At 35.2% G+C, this 14,669-nt stretch overlaps 4 protein-coding genes across 4 annotated transcripts; 2 read left to right on the forward strand and 2 right to left on the reverse strand.

The window, feature by feature from the left end:
- Window positions 1-158: 158 nt before the first annotated feature.
- Window positions 159-3,655, reverse strand: LOC129316880 (style cell-cycle inhibitor 1-B). The gene is made up of 4 exons (XM_054961257.1): window positions 3,383-3,655; window positions 3,055-3,177; window positions 1,575-1,630; window positions 159-915 (listed from the first exon to the last, which is right to left on the reverse strand). The coding sequence occupies exons 1-4, from the start codon at window positions 3,444-3,446 to the stop codon at window positions 688-690; spliced, it is 471 nt and encodes a 156-aa protein (XP_054817232.1). The 5' UTR covers window positions 3,447-3,655; the 3' UTR covers window positions 159-687.
- A 2,862-nt stretch (window positions 3,656-6,517) lies between these two features.
- LOC129315921 (transcription termination factor MTEF1, chloroplastic) lies at window positions 6,518-8,981 on the forward strand. Its single transcript, XM_054960084.1, has 2 exons — window positions 6,518-6,801; window positions 8,118-8,981. Exons 1-2 carry the CDS (start codon window positions 6,556-6,558, stop codon window positions 8,949-8,951), a joined length of 1,080 nt encoding a protein of 359 aa, XP_054816059.1. The 5' UTR covers window positions 6,518-6,555; the 3' UTR covers window positions 8,952-8,981.
- Window positions 8,982-9,101: 120 nt separating this feature from the next.
- Window positions 9,102-10,163, reverse strand: LOC129315922 (uncharacterized). The gene is made up of 2 exons (XM_054960085.1): window positions 9,694-10,163; window positions 9,102-9,363 (listed from the first exon to the last, which is right to left on the reverse strand). The coding sequence occupies exons 1-2, from the start codon at window positions 10,131-10,133 to the stop codon at window positions 9,333-9,335; spliced, it is 471 nt and encodes a 156-aa protein (XP_054816060.1). The 5' UTR covers window positions 10,134-10,163; the 3' UTR covers window positions 9,102-9,332.
- A 1,405-nt stretch (window positions 10,164-11,568) lies between these two features.
- LOC129314782 (putative Peroxidase 48) lies at window positions 11,569-14,298 on the forward strand. The gene is given in 6 exon segments (XM_054958208.1): window positions 11,569-12,013; window positions 12,391-12,588; window positions 13,300-13,465; window positions 13,542-13,556; window positions 13,559-13,819; window positions 13,822-14,298. Coding segments are annotated over 6 exon segments (1,185 nt in total). The 5' UTR covers window positions 11,569-11,677; the 3' UTR covers window positions 14,031-14,298.
- The last annotated feature ends 371 nt before the right edge of the window (window positions 14,299-14,669 follow it).

Below are 14,669 nucleotides of genomic sequence, written 5' to 3' on the forward strand. Positions count from 1 at the left end.
AGATAGTATTTTTACAATTCATCAATTCATTCAATTGTCATTATGTAATGAATAATACAAAATACACAAGTAGGTTTCATGTATTTATAGTGATTCCGTTTTGCCATAAGTTTACTGCATTAACCACGACAGAAACTTGTTCTAACAAAAAAGAAAAAGAACAAAAATCACTGCAGAAATTTTAATTAATCCAATCAACAGCAATTGTCTTTTATCCCAATCCCTTGTACATATTAGAACATCTAAATTTGCTTAAAATAATCATAGCTTCAATATGCTATCATTTTCCAGCAGCAAAGGATCTACCTCGTGAAGCTTTCGCGACGCAACTCATAACCAACCCAGGTGACCTAGGAATTCGTCATTATTATTACTATAAAAAAAAAAAAAAAACTTAACATGAAATACTACTACTAAGTACAATGTCCTACGCAGCAAACAAAGGATTCTCAAAGATTGATTCAGATATTTCATTTCTACTAATTACGACATCTGTACTTCATAAGTTTCTAGCTAGCAGCTGGAAAGGATAGCTAAAGTAAACAAAGAACTGTAATTCCAAAGACAGCTTTCTACCACTCAAGAGGTGTAATTTTCTCTCCATTAGATTCACTTCAAGACATTCACTCTAGTATTTTAACCAATAAGGTAAGAGATTGAATCCCAGTGACAGGTCCCTCTTCTCTGCTACCCTTTGATTTTCCAGTTGTGAGCTGTCCGAGGACCACTTGCAATACCTTCATAGTAACGGGATTCAAGCTTTCCTCTATTCCAAGCTTTGACAAAATCCGAGAACATCTCACGTGCTGACTCAGATGACAGATCAGAGAAGAACATACTCTTCTCTTCTTTCAGCCACGTGGCAAATTCATTGTTCTTAGAAAAGTAATCATCCTTGGACAACTCTTGGAAATCCTGCATTTGAAATAATTAAGGTAATCCATACAACCAATGAACTATTTGATTCTTCAATTCATCACCAACCAAAGCTTTGAACCAGAAGGGATAAAAGTAGACATCAATATATGGGAATCAGCAAGAGGTTCCTCTAGACCTTTTTATTTTGTCAAATAATAAATTGCACGCTTCAACGTTGGTTGCATGGCAAATAACCATATAGTTTCCAGGTAAGCAACTAACCTGCTTAAACTTTCAACATTTGGCAAATAGCCAATTACAGTCATAGTAAGAAAATTTAATCTACGCACCCCTGATGCATTATAGTCCACTAAATCTCCAGCTCAACTAACCTTTTTTCCTTGGTTTCATTTATTTCTTAATGACGAAAAAGTCAACGCACAACATGAGGATTAAAGTAGATTAATTACCAAAATTGAAACCAAAAGGGGTTACTAACCAAAGGCGTTTAAAGTGGATTATTACTTATTAGCGCCCGGCCATTATTTCTTCAACTTCTTTCTCAACCCATTAAATGACCATTATTTCTTTAACTTCTTTCTCAACCCATTAAATGACGAAATAGGTTCTCAGATAAACAGCAATAAACAAAACCTGGCAGAACCAGGGTGACATTATAAGTAACAGTAATATCAAGATTCAAGAATATAACTAACCATATGGCTATCAGCTTTACTGTGCTTGGTTTTGTGCTTATCTTTTGACTTCTTCCCTGAAGGAAAAGTAGCGTGTAAATATATTATTGGCAATGGTTCAGGTCAAAATATAGATAATATTACGAAGAGATGTCTTTTGGGAAGAGTACGCTAACAATGTTAGGAAGGAAATAAATAAACACCCCAAAAACAAAAGCAAAAAAAAAAAACGTTAATTGCTGGACGTTGATTCATTTTCATAGTCGAATGTTAGAATAGTGATTTGCAGCAATTAAACCATTTGTGTCAGTCAAAATTCACATGTCAGTTATAGTTGCAGGCAATGGTAGCAGGTCTCAGCGGTGCCCTGTTGCTTCTTCAAGAGTATCCTTTATAGAAAACCAAATGAAATCATGGGAGATGTCGAGCCAATTTCAGTACTATGTCCTTTCAATGGAGAAGGATTCAACAATCAGCATTAGGCTTTGCTTCCAAGTTCCCGCCCAACAATTTTATGGCATCCCTTTTACAAACATGTTGCAGTGTGAAACACCTGAAGATGAAAATATTGTCTAATCCAATGTCAAAGACCCAGCAGGATGCCTGAACAAGATCACCTTCATCCACTTGTGCAAGGTTCTACAGTATAGAACTAGAAATGGTTTTCATGATAATTTTAAATAGCTTCTAAGATTCACATACGTTTTAAAAAACAATTTGATATTAAGTTAAAAGTCACACACAACATTATTAGCATGGCTTCTAAGACATGAGACCAGAAGTCAGGGACCTCAGAAATCAGGATGGCACCGTGGGCAACTAGTCTACATGTTGTCTTGCTTCCTAATGGCACCGGTTCAAGCTTGTAAATCTCCAAGACTTTCACGCCAAATTGATAACTGATAGGGCTTTCCCTTCCTGTCACTTGATTTACATTGAAGAATATGGTACGCTAATTGATCACACAGGTTTGCTCTTTATTCATCATAAAACCATTTACCACAGCCCATCCTTAGATGCTGCAAGGGATGCAAGTCCCCTAAATTCCTTCTAACTGAATTCCTAGACGTTATTTCCTAGCAGACTACTAACTAATCCCATGTAACAGTACTGACAAAGAATAGACTTATGTAACTCCTCACAAATGAAGCACGTTGATTAATACCTTCATGTAAGACTGAAGATATCATTCATTATATTTCTAGTTTTCAGATTAATATCAATGCAGCAGATTAACAGAAACAAAGACCTGTAAGTCTCTTGTCCAACCAGAATAAAACTTATCATATCCAGCATCTCATGATTCATGACAGAAACTCCAAAATAAATTGAGAATAGTAGTGGATGAGTTTTACTAATGACAAAGCTAGAGCAACTTGGTAAGTGAGATACAAAAAGATAAAAGTAAATAAAGTTGAATGCTTGAACATTTCCCACATCTAACTATTCTTCAGAGACCGTATAAAGCATCATTGAGAAATGATAAATTTTTCATGCTTACCTTTGTCAGATCTATCTCTGGAATCCCTAGGAGATCTCTTCTCCTTGCGTTTCTCTTTCTTTTCTCCCTTCCGGTTCTTTTCCTCATCCTCCGCGGTTCGCTTCCTCTTGTTTTTCTTTCCATCTGGGTATTACCACTATAATTTATTAAAAAGTAAATGGAAGCACGAAAAACTTCCAAGTGGGATGTCATCATGCCGCCTGAAAAAGGTCCGATTTTGGAACCCTTGAAATGGGTATTTTGCTTCGTAAGGTTTCTTCCGCTTTTCCGAAAGCCAAACACGTTGAATAACAGATAGGAAAGGAGAAAAACAGGGCAGATCAGGTACCTTCGGAGTCTGAAGTATAACTCCTTCGCTTCTTCTTCTCCTTGGACTTCCTATCGCTTCCCATCAGTGCTTTCTTCGCAGCTTGGAGAGAATTTGCTACGCAATGGAAAGGATAGCTTCAGAGCGGAGGATTTTCAACAAAAATGCCGACCTATTTTCTTATCGAAGTCGCTCGCAAGTATTCATCCGCGACCGTACCAATAGAAATGAACTCTGGAGACTGGGGGGCCGTCAGAAACAGAAGCCAACAGGAAAGCTATCGATACACGTGTGCGCGACTGCACACATGACACATTCACAAAATTGCAAGAGAAGCGTGTAACTTTTGCAATAATAGAAACTTCTTTGGTAAAATTACATATAGATCCCAGGCAAGAACTTATCAATAAATAAGTCTGACAAATTTTTAAACATACGTGTCTCCTCAACCTGATTATTATAGGAAGCGTTTGGATAATTTTGATCAAAATGTGGTTTCTGTACTAATTAATAATCAATTCTATTGACATATCCAAACAGGCACGCAATCATGAGAACATCTCTGACATGTGAAAAAATGAATTCCTAAAACAATTTTCACTATATATCTCCTTAATCAAACTATACTCAAAATATCCCAAATTTACAACTCAAAATTAGCCCTGTCGGCATAAAGCAAATTGACACAGTCGATGGCACTATCAGACTAGCACTGGCATTTAGAATCGCACGAGTAGAATCCATTGTTGAGTTAACCGCATAATCAAAATGCCATGGTGCCAAACCAGGAACTCTGTTTTACAACAAAGTTAAACATTTTCAAAGCTACATGTCACGTTGAAAGCGAGAACTTGCGGTGTGAACTTCCTATCATCAAATCTCTGAGATCCTTCTACCAAAAAAAAAAAAAAAGAAGGATCTAAGATTAGGAAGTGGAGGGGAAGCTTTCCATTTCCGTACAGAAGATGAAAAACAAGCCTCTGGTTTGGTGGTTGGAGAATATCGAGTAGCTGTTGAATGCATCTATTCCCTGCCATTGTGAGCTTTTGCGAGTACAAATATCATCTTCAATATCCAATTGTACTACGGTGGAGTTTTGGGGAGAATCTAAAACCCTCAAACTTCTGAGAGACAAATTAGGCCAACAAAGAAGTAGAATAAAAGAAAGAGACAACAACAACAACAACCTTAAAAGGAGGCACAAGACGACGACTGGTACGGCGGCTGTAGCGGGTGGCGTTTTCCACCTAAAAACGACGAATGTGACGCAGCTACCGTAGGTACCGATTGCCATGGCTGGCAGTCTCCATTTTGGAGGAGTCTCTAGTTTGTGCGAAGAGGGCAGTGGTCTCCATTCAGGAGTGGTCTTTCCTCTATGCGACAAAGCTGCAGTCGTGTTTGGATGGTCAAGTGACGTCCTCTTCCTTCCTATACAATGCTTTGATTAGCCTCAATGGCATGCAATGCTTTCTTTTGCTTTTGAAATGTTATTTCTATTTCTACAAATTTAAAACCATTTATTGTAGCTCAGACATTGTTTTGAGAGATTTTTGGATGTTTTTTTATTAAAAATAAATGTCACATAAAATTTCAATTACACTCGAGGTTAAGAAAGTTGGTTGTATGTTTTTAAATTTGCAAAATTTATTTATAAAAAAGTTTTTGTTTCTTTTTAACCTCCCAATATATTTAGAAGGAAGAATTTCAATGAACTACCCTGATATGTAATTAATTTAAAATAAAGATAAAAAATTTTAAAATTATAATATAAGTGTAAAATTAAAGGATTAAATTAAAATTATTTTCAATAAAAAATGAGCAAAATAGCTTTCATTTATTAAAAAGAAAAAGAAAATCAATCAATTGTTGTTGCTAGCACTATGATGACAAGAGCTCCATTATCATAGACTGTCAAATCCCACGGTAAGAGAGATTAGAGAATTAATTCTTTAAGACAGTTAATGATAGGTTGAACCCATGATTCTTTAGCTCAATAAAATGTTATTGATATCCAAACCATTTAATCTCTTCAATCGTGTCATGTATAAAATTATACGCACAATCAAACCATATTTTCAAACCTATTTCTTAGTAAGTTATTATAAGAGGTGGACTTATTGAAAGTTTAATTGAACTTGTTAATTCACTAACTTTTACTTATTAATTTGTCAAGTTAAATGATAAAATAGAATGTTTGAAAATTCATATTTTTCATGAGTTCTTATTTGTGAATTAACAATTAAATGTTACTGAAATAACATGCTTACACAGGTTTGCTATGAAAAATTAGTATGGACATGACTTGTTAAGAGCTAACTTGTCATTATAGTAATATTTGCTTGTTAATTTATTAAGAGTGACTTGTTAACAAAAGTTTTAGTATATTCAATCTTTTTAACTTGTTACAATTTAAAATACACTTACTAAAACTATAACTTAATATTTTAGTAATGCTTACTTATTAATTCATTAAGGAGAACTTGATAATGATATTTTTTTTGCAAATTCAATCTTGCACTCACACATCTACATCTTCATCACATGGTATATAAAACTCATTAACATCTCTTTTTCAAGGATATATGACTTGCTATTGATCCAAAAGACTCTAGGCTATGGAGTCTATTTTGTGAACTTAATTATAGGATAAAGTTTTAAAGCTCTATTTAATTCTAAATATGGGGTGAAATGTAATGGTTAATTTATTTATTTTCAACATTAGTTCTCTTTAATTGCATCAAGTTGTCGGCAAACTTTTAATATCTTAATATGTTTTATTGTTGCCATTAATTTCAATGAAGGCAAACTAAAAAAGTCACACATTTTTTATAAATTTAAAAATATTAACTACTTTGATTACTCACAGTTATTCTTTTATTAAAAGTAATTTTGTTTCAATTCTAAAAATATTAAGCACTTTTTTTTTTACGAATCATTAAACTAGATAACCTTATCTTATAACAAAGAAACGAGAAAATATTTTTTAAAATAATTTTCTCACGAAACAGACGGACCATTTGGGAGGTCACAAGAGGACAGGTAAAAATTCTTACATGGCAAAGTGTAATCGAGCAGGGCGCCAGGTGTATGGAGTGTGTTGGTTGTGCATGCACGCCCTGCCCCCACCAGAGCTGCCACGCACTCCTCCGTTATCTTCTCATCCCTCTCTCTCCCCCCTCCCCCTCTTCTCTCTCATGCCGCCTCCTTCTATCACATTCATGCCATACCCCAAGCACGCTCCTCCTATGGCCTCCTCCACCTCAACCCTCCTGTCTTCCAACCCTAGGGTTTTCTCTTCCATCATCTCCGATCATCACCATCATCACTCTCCTCTCTCTCAATGTCCCGCCGTCCCCAAATCCTTCAGTGGCCTCTGCAAACCTTTCCATTCTCGAGTTCCCACTTCGATTCGTCGTCGAGGCTTCTTCGTCAAGGCTACGGTGATTCTTTCTCCCAACTCCCACTTATTGATTGCTGCTTGTTTCTGTATAATGACCCTCAAGTTCCAATTTTTACAGGAAAATGTTTTTCCCCCTTTTTCGCGTAGTTGTAATTGTAACTATAGAAGTTTCTTGACGCATTGTTGGTTTTCCTTGGCTGTATTGTCTCTTTGAGTTGGATATCTTTTGTCATGGGATGAATATGATATTCTTTCATTTTTGTTGTGTGTCTCAATTTGACCGTTTGGTTGCATTGAAAATGCTTATCCACTCCCATTAAAGTTGCAATACTGGGAGTAAGAATTGTTTCTGGTGGCTGCAATGTTTATCTTATGTACGTTTAACCGAAGGCACAAGAGATTCAACCACTTTTCAATCTTCATTTCGAGAAAGTTGCTTGTGCTACGTTGAAATTACTTGAATGTAGAACATTTTGTTTGCAATTGCTATTTACTATCTAAGCATAATGCTTTTGAATTTAGCTCAATCCTTAGTCTTTGGATGGGGGATGGCATTTCCATTGATGACTTCACAATATTTATTATAGACAGTAGAAAACTTAAATTCAATTGCAGAAAGGATTCTCACTATAGGAAAAAAGGTGAAAGCATAAGGGAGTACAGCTTGTGTGGTGGATGTCTGAATTTAAATTTTTAAAATATCTTGTTTGATATGAATATGATCAATACTTCTAGCCTCCCACAAATTAATCGAGTTTAATCATAAAAATAAGAAGGTAATGAATTTTCTGAGGTGAAATATACACTTCTTGAATGACCTTTGATTGCATCTCAGCTCCTTTACATTTCTCGGAACATAAACTTGCATTCAAATTTCGCACCAAACTCTTAGGTACTTCCTCCGGTCTTAAATATAAGATATGGTTGAGGGATTTGTTTTGGTCCTAAATATAGGACCTTAATCTTCTTTGTCTCCCTTATTTAAAATTTCACTGTTTTTCTCACTCTCTGTCTTCCACATTTAATAGCCTCATTAAAAGAGGGGTATTTTAGGAAATTTGACGCACATTTTTTATTCAATAGTGGCAAATAACTAACTTAACCAATTTCTTTAATCTCTGAATTAGTTAACTAGGTCATATATTTAGAACCACAGGAAGTACTATTTTTCCCAATTTCATCTGTAAGAAAAACCTGTATGTGTCAATATTACAATTTCTCTGGCCCACACTAGTCTCTTGTGAAGTTGTGATGTGTTTTAGTTTCATTACTAGGATATCTGATTCATTTCTTGCATCTGGATTGAGGGATAAAGTACCATTAACTTAAAATTTGCCATGCTTGGTTGTATTTCAGGTTATAAAGTGGCGATGTCCAAAGCAAATTCTCCCGCCCAACTGTGACACTGATTTCCAAAAGAAAGTCCTGTATCTAGAGTCCATTGGTATTGACTCTTTCTCACTTATTGAAAATCATCCCACTGTGATCTCTGCCTCCTCTCTTCCTGATATAAAATCCACTGTGGAATTCATGACATCCATGGATTTCTCTGCAATTGAGTTCCGACGAATTGTGGGCATGTGCCCAGAGATTCTTACCTCCAGAGTATCAGATATCTTACCTGTCTTCACCTTCCTTCTCCGTGAAGCTTGTGTGAATGGTTCAGATATCAAGCATGCCATAAACCGCCGTCCCAGGTTGCTTGTCTGCAGTGTCACCGAGCAACTTCGTCCCACCCTGTACTTTCTCCAAAGCATTGGAATTGAAGAGGTAAACAGGCACACATACTTACTATCATGCAGTGTTGAAGAAAAGCTTATTCCCAGGATTGATTACTTTGAGAATATCGGCTTTTCTCGCCGTGATGCAACTTCAATGTTTCGAAGATTCCCTCAGCTGTTTAACTATAGTATTAAGAACAACTTGGAGCCTAAATACAAGTACTTTGTGGTGGAAATGGGGAGAGATTTGAAGGAGGTAAAAGAATTCCCGCAGTATTTCTCGTTTAGCTTAGAGACTAGAATCAAACCTAGGCATAAACGCTGTGTAGAAATGGGGGTGTGTTTTCCTCTCCCTGTATTATTAAAGACAAATGAAGCGCTATTTCGTAATAGATTAGACGTATGTGTAAATTCTTCAACACCCTTGAAAACATCTCCTTTATGGTGTTCAAATTGTGAAGTTTATTAAATATAGGGAAAAAAATCTCATTGCATTGTACATTTTTTCATTATTATCCAGTTCTTCATATGACAGCATCTGTATATCCTGCTTCTGAAACAGCATCTGAGCAAGGTGCCTCAAATTTTTTTTTTTAAGATCTTCTATTATTTAGTCACGAGGAGCATGTAGACAAGATGTATCAATCTAAATATAATACAGAAAAACCTTACTCATGAAACCTAGCTGGAAAATAAGCAGCTTACAGAAGAAGCAATTATCCACATTGTAATCAAGATAGATGGAAAAAAGCAAACAGTAGAAACAACTATCCACAATGTTAGGGAGATGGAAGAAATTTTTTCAACATCATCAGGCCAATCTGTTTGCCAACATCATCAAGCCTTCTTTTCATTTGTCAGATTGCCTTTCGTCAAATAACCTGAAAGGAACAATGTAAAAGAAAGTGTTACTATGAATGAATTCTTTTTCCTTGGCTCAAAGAAGCATCGGTTTAACAATAATTATTGATTCTGAAATACCAGAGAAATGCCATCAAGAAACAAGAACGTGACAAAAAGACACCCCCACTTTTCTGGCAAAGAATTGATTCAGATCTTGAAATGACAGATACAGCTTTGTAAATTTGCATGAAACAATTTTCCAAATTGACAAAACTTGGTATTTTGATAAAGAAAATAATTGCTGTAACAGAACAAGGTGACTGAAAATCACACAGCAAAACCTATCAAGAAAGAAGAAAAACAGAGACCTCGCTTGAAGAAAAAATGATCCTGGTTGCAATTGCATGTACTGCTTCATTGTCTCCTTCCTCGAAGCCTCATCTTGTGATGCGTTGGGACACCAGTTCCAAGGACAAAGAAAGGAGTCATCTTTCTCCAGAAAAGATAGAAATCGAGGATGAACCGAGGTTATTGTTTTCTCCGCAGTTACTTGATGCGTCTGTGGTTCTTCTTCTTCTTCTTGTTCTTCTTCTTCTGCTGCTGCTCCTCCTCCTCCTTCTTCCTCCTCCTCCTGCTGCTGCTCCTCCTCCTCCTCTACTTCTTCTTCTCGTTTCTGGAATACATCTCCCAGAAGCAACTGAAATGCATCTTGGCGAGAAAATCTGTTCCTGAAGCAAGCACCACTGCCTCCTCCGCCATAAGAATAAACATACTTGGGTCCTCTCCGGCGATCCTTTTTGCGTCTCATCGTGATTATTTCTCACTAGTTCAGTTTCAGCAGCAATCTTTCTCCTCTAATATGTGAACTCAGTTACAGACATAAATACAAACATGTATGATATGCATGGGGGTGTTTATTTGTTGGCGAAGTTACAAGTACCAAAACTCCTCAAAACATTTCCATTAAACAATTTTTTTAAATTGCAATTATCCAATTGAAATGAAAGTTACTATCAAATTTGTTAGTAAATCTTTTTAGACTTTGATGAATGACTTGATTAATAATTACAATTTTTATAATTATTATCTAATATATACACACACACTTTTTTAAGGCATGAGTCCTTGAAAATGTGTGTGTGAATCATGAAAGTAATTTAATATCAAATAAGAATAAAAAAATTATAAAAATAATTTTAGATGGAAAAGATTATAATATCTTTTTTTTTTTTAAACTTATCAATTAGTGAATAATTTTTATTAAATACAAATAAATACTTATTAATTAACGAATGACTACTTATTCAAATATAATCTACACTTGTCTCTTCCTATAACCCTTTTTTTTTCAAACTCTTAAACTTATCAATTAGCAAATAATTTCATATCAAATGTAAATTGATACTTGTTAATTAATAAATAATTACTTGTTGAAATATGATTTACATCCATTTCTTTCCACAATCAATTTCTTTTATATTATTGAATATGTCAATTAATGAATGAATTTTTATTAAATGTAAATAGATACTTGTTAATTAATGAATGTTTAGTTGTTAAAATATAGTCTACAATTATTCCTTCCTAAAACCAAGTTTTTTTATATTCTTAAATTTGTTAATTAGCGAATGATTTTTTATTAAATGAGAATAGATACTTATCAATTCACAAATAGTTATTTGTCAATTAAAAAAAAAGTCAAGAGTATTATAGTCTTTTTATTTAAAATTATTTTCAAATTAGTCCCCAATCTTACAGTGATATTTCAGAATATTTTGATTTTTAATTAATATTAAATACACTTAATGGTCTTTGAATGATATTTTTTCATTTTAAAACTTGTTTTTAATCGGTGAAGTGCTTCTAATAAGAAAATTTATGAAATTATAATTTAATCTTTAAACTAAGTCTGTATACCTTAAAATTTAAGAAGAAATCATACTATTTATAATTTTTAACAAGCGAGACTTGCAGCAAATTTTAAACTGATATACACACAAATTATTTTATATTTAGTCGTGCTTTTGGTCATTTCTTATTTGTTTATATTATTATTTTTATATTTTAACTCACGCTTTCTCTGGTGGTCCAAAAAATAATAATAACAACTTGCACTTTCTCAGTCCATGAATTTGAGGGTATTTTTGTCTTTTGATCTCTCGCTCGTCAAGACTCGAGACGCTAACGATAAAATGAAAATGTACATTCAGTTATTATTAGAACCTGCTAACTTTTTCCCGCTTCTTCTTCGTCTTATTCCTCTTCTTCTACTTCTTCACAAAATCAAGCTTCTTTCTCTGAAGAAAGAAATTAAAGGGTTTTGCGTAAACAAGCACTAACCCTAAACCCGAAATGGCGAGCTGTTTCAGTGTCTATATTGCTTTGGTTCTTCTGATTCCTGTGCTTCTCTCTCTCAGGAACCCAAGAGGTGAAACTCAACACGCCTCGGTTAATTTCTCTTCGCCTTTCTCGTTTTCAATACCTTCACTGTCTTCAAGGGAGACCTCCCTTGGTTTTCTTTTCAATGAGAGGATACGAGATGGGTCCAATTTAGAGTATGACTTTTACCGGCATTCTTGCCCACAAGCTGAGGGCATCGTGAGATCAGTTGTTACTCGAATCTATCTCGACCACAAGGACGCTTCACCAGCTCTCTTGCGTCTCTTTTTCCATGACTGCTTCATTGAGGTATTCTTTGCCGCACAAATGTTGCATTTTTTTAAATCGGTCTGTTCTGTTTTTCTTTCAAGATCATGAGTTCTGTCATTTTCTATCTGAATTTAAATGGTTCTTGATTCAGTGTCCACCCTTCTGATGTATAGAAGATTTTCATTTTCATTGCTACTGTGTCGATATATTATCGTTCTCGAGGTTTTGAGGTTTCTTTTTCTCCTGGATATCCATTTGTTATGCGTTTCTCAATGGTTTTCAATTCTTCAGTTTTTTTTTTAATCGGGCCGTCATCTCTATTTTACTGATCATTGTGAATACCTGAATATGGTTGAGTTGACTGTTCTTGACTTGATATGGCCATAATTTGGTGTCTTCGGTTTTGTCAAAATCAGGGCTGCGATGCTTCAGTATTGTTGAATGATAGCTACGGTATCAAAAATCGATCGATTGAGAAACAGGCTCTTCCAAACCAGACTTTGAGAGGCTTCGATAAAATTGACTTGATTAAGAAGGAGCTGGAACAAAAATGTCCCGGGGTTGTGTCCTGTGCTGACATTCTTGCTCTTGCAGCAAGAGATGGCGTTGTTTTGGTTTGTTCCTCTGCATCTATTTATTTGTCACTTAAGTTCCAAAATCTTATGACATTTTAAGGACTACTTGCTAATCTGACTAAACTGGTGAGAAAACAGAGAGATATATGTTGATAATTGCCTCATGCAATTTTGGCTTTAATTGAAAGTCAGAAAACTATTGTCATTAGCTTTTATTGTTTACTGACACACTATGTTGTATGTTCTACTTGCCAAATAGTAATGTCAACTTCCTTTTCTTGTTACCTTCATCCAAACAATCTTTGTCTTGAAAAATCATGTGATGAATAGCTCTTCGCAATTGCTTTCAACTTAAAACCAGACATGTTATTCTGTCCATTGCACAACATTTGAAAAATAAGTTACATTGTTCATGATCTATCAATTATGCAACTTGTTATAGTTTTTATGTTTTACCCTTGACATTGATTAGCTTAGGATCTCTTTAACTTTGGCACTTTTAGCAAATATGTCTTTCGCTAATTTTTTCCGTATGTGTCTATGAATCTTACTATTTAGACATACTTTTGGTGTTCAAACGTTCAAATCTGATATTGTTACCTTCAAGGTTTTTAAGCATTTGTACAAGCATGCAGCCATGCTTTTATTGCTCTCGGAGGATGCAGCAAATCTTTGAAATATTTGATATCTGACATTTGTTGAAGTTCTGCATTGAAGCTCTGATCTTGTTTCTGGACTTGGCTATTGCAGGCTGGCGGGCCCTTTTATCCGGTTTTGACAGGAAGAAAGGATAGCTTTCAATCATTTTATGAGGAAGCAAATAATCAGATTCCAAGACCTGATGATAACATTAACCAAACACTACGGCTATTCGCTCTTAGAGGATTCGATGAAAGAGAAACAGTCAGCCTTCTTGGTAAAAATACTCTTGAGTCTACATCTTTCTGAACTGAAACAGGATATTAGTCATAAGTTTTGTTCTTATCTTGTAGGAGCACACAACATTGGAAAATTGGCTGTGATTTCATCAAGCAAAGACTGTACAACTTTCATGGCACAGGAAGACCAGACCCTTCTATCCCTTCTGATTTCCTGCATCAGATGAGAATAAATTGCCCTGACAACATCAACATCAGCGATGAGAAGGTGTCAGCTTCCTTCTTCTCCAGGAGGATGAGTCAGTCTGATCTGGGAATGTCATACCTGCAAGCATTGTCATCTTCTGTATCATCTGGGTCAAAATTTGACACACACTACTATGAGAGCTTGCTAAGGGAAGAGGACTTCTGTACGCTGATCAGCAGCTGATGGCTCAAGAGAAGACTGCTAGACTGGTTTCTGCTTATGCCTCAGATGATGGATCAACTTTTCGCATGGATTTTGCTAGGGTCATGCTGAAAATGTCTAATCTAGATGTTTTGACTGGCACTCAAGGTGAGGTTCGTCTGAATTGCTCTCTACCTGTAAGAAGTACCGTTTAAGAGATCAGTCATGCATGTTTCCTTAGGCTGTTCAAATGTTACATCTGGATTTATCACTGTGCTCTCTGTTTTTCACCTAGGACTTGTGCCCAGTGTTTTATTTGTCGTCTAGTTCCCTGTGTGATGCAACAGAAAAGTGGCATGTGGAGTTACAAGTTGCTCAAATTTTAGAATTGTATGATTACTCTCCCTTAAATGTAAAGATTCTGGTACATTCAACTCTTCAAAATTTGCTTCAAGCTATGAACAAGTTTACATCTTTCTTTGACGTGTTCTTCCATTTTCTTTGTTCTATGTTAATATTCCAGTTTTGCTTTAAGAATAAAGATTACATTAGCCAGCAGCTCTGCTGCCACTGTAGATTTTCCGCTTATAGTATATCTATATATGTGTATGGATTCATGATTAACTGGATTTGCTTAAGAATTTTCTTTCTTCTTGTACAGACTATCTATGAACAGAAAAACTCCAAATTTTCTTTCTTTGTTTTTTTTTTAAATGCGCATTTTGAGAGGGTACTGACATCTCAAAAGTATAGCAGGATGATTGAATATTATTGTCAGGTGCCATGGCTTTTATTACCATTTACATAGCAAATAGCTTTTAATACCATTGCAAATAGTATCGAACGCTGGATAC

This window comes from Prosopis cineraria, unplaced genomic scaffold, assembly GCF_029017545.1.
Source record: "Prosopis cineraria cultivar Desert tree isolate PC_DT_omini unplaced genomic scaffold, ASM2901754v1 PC7, whole genome shotgun sequence".
Taxonomy (NCBI): Eukaryota; Viridiplantae; Streptophyta; class Magnoliopsida; order Fabales; family Fabaceae; genus Prosopis; species Prosopis cineraria.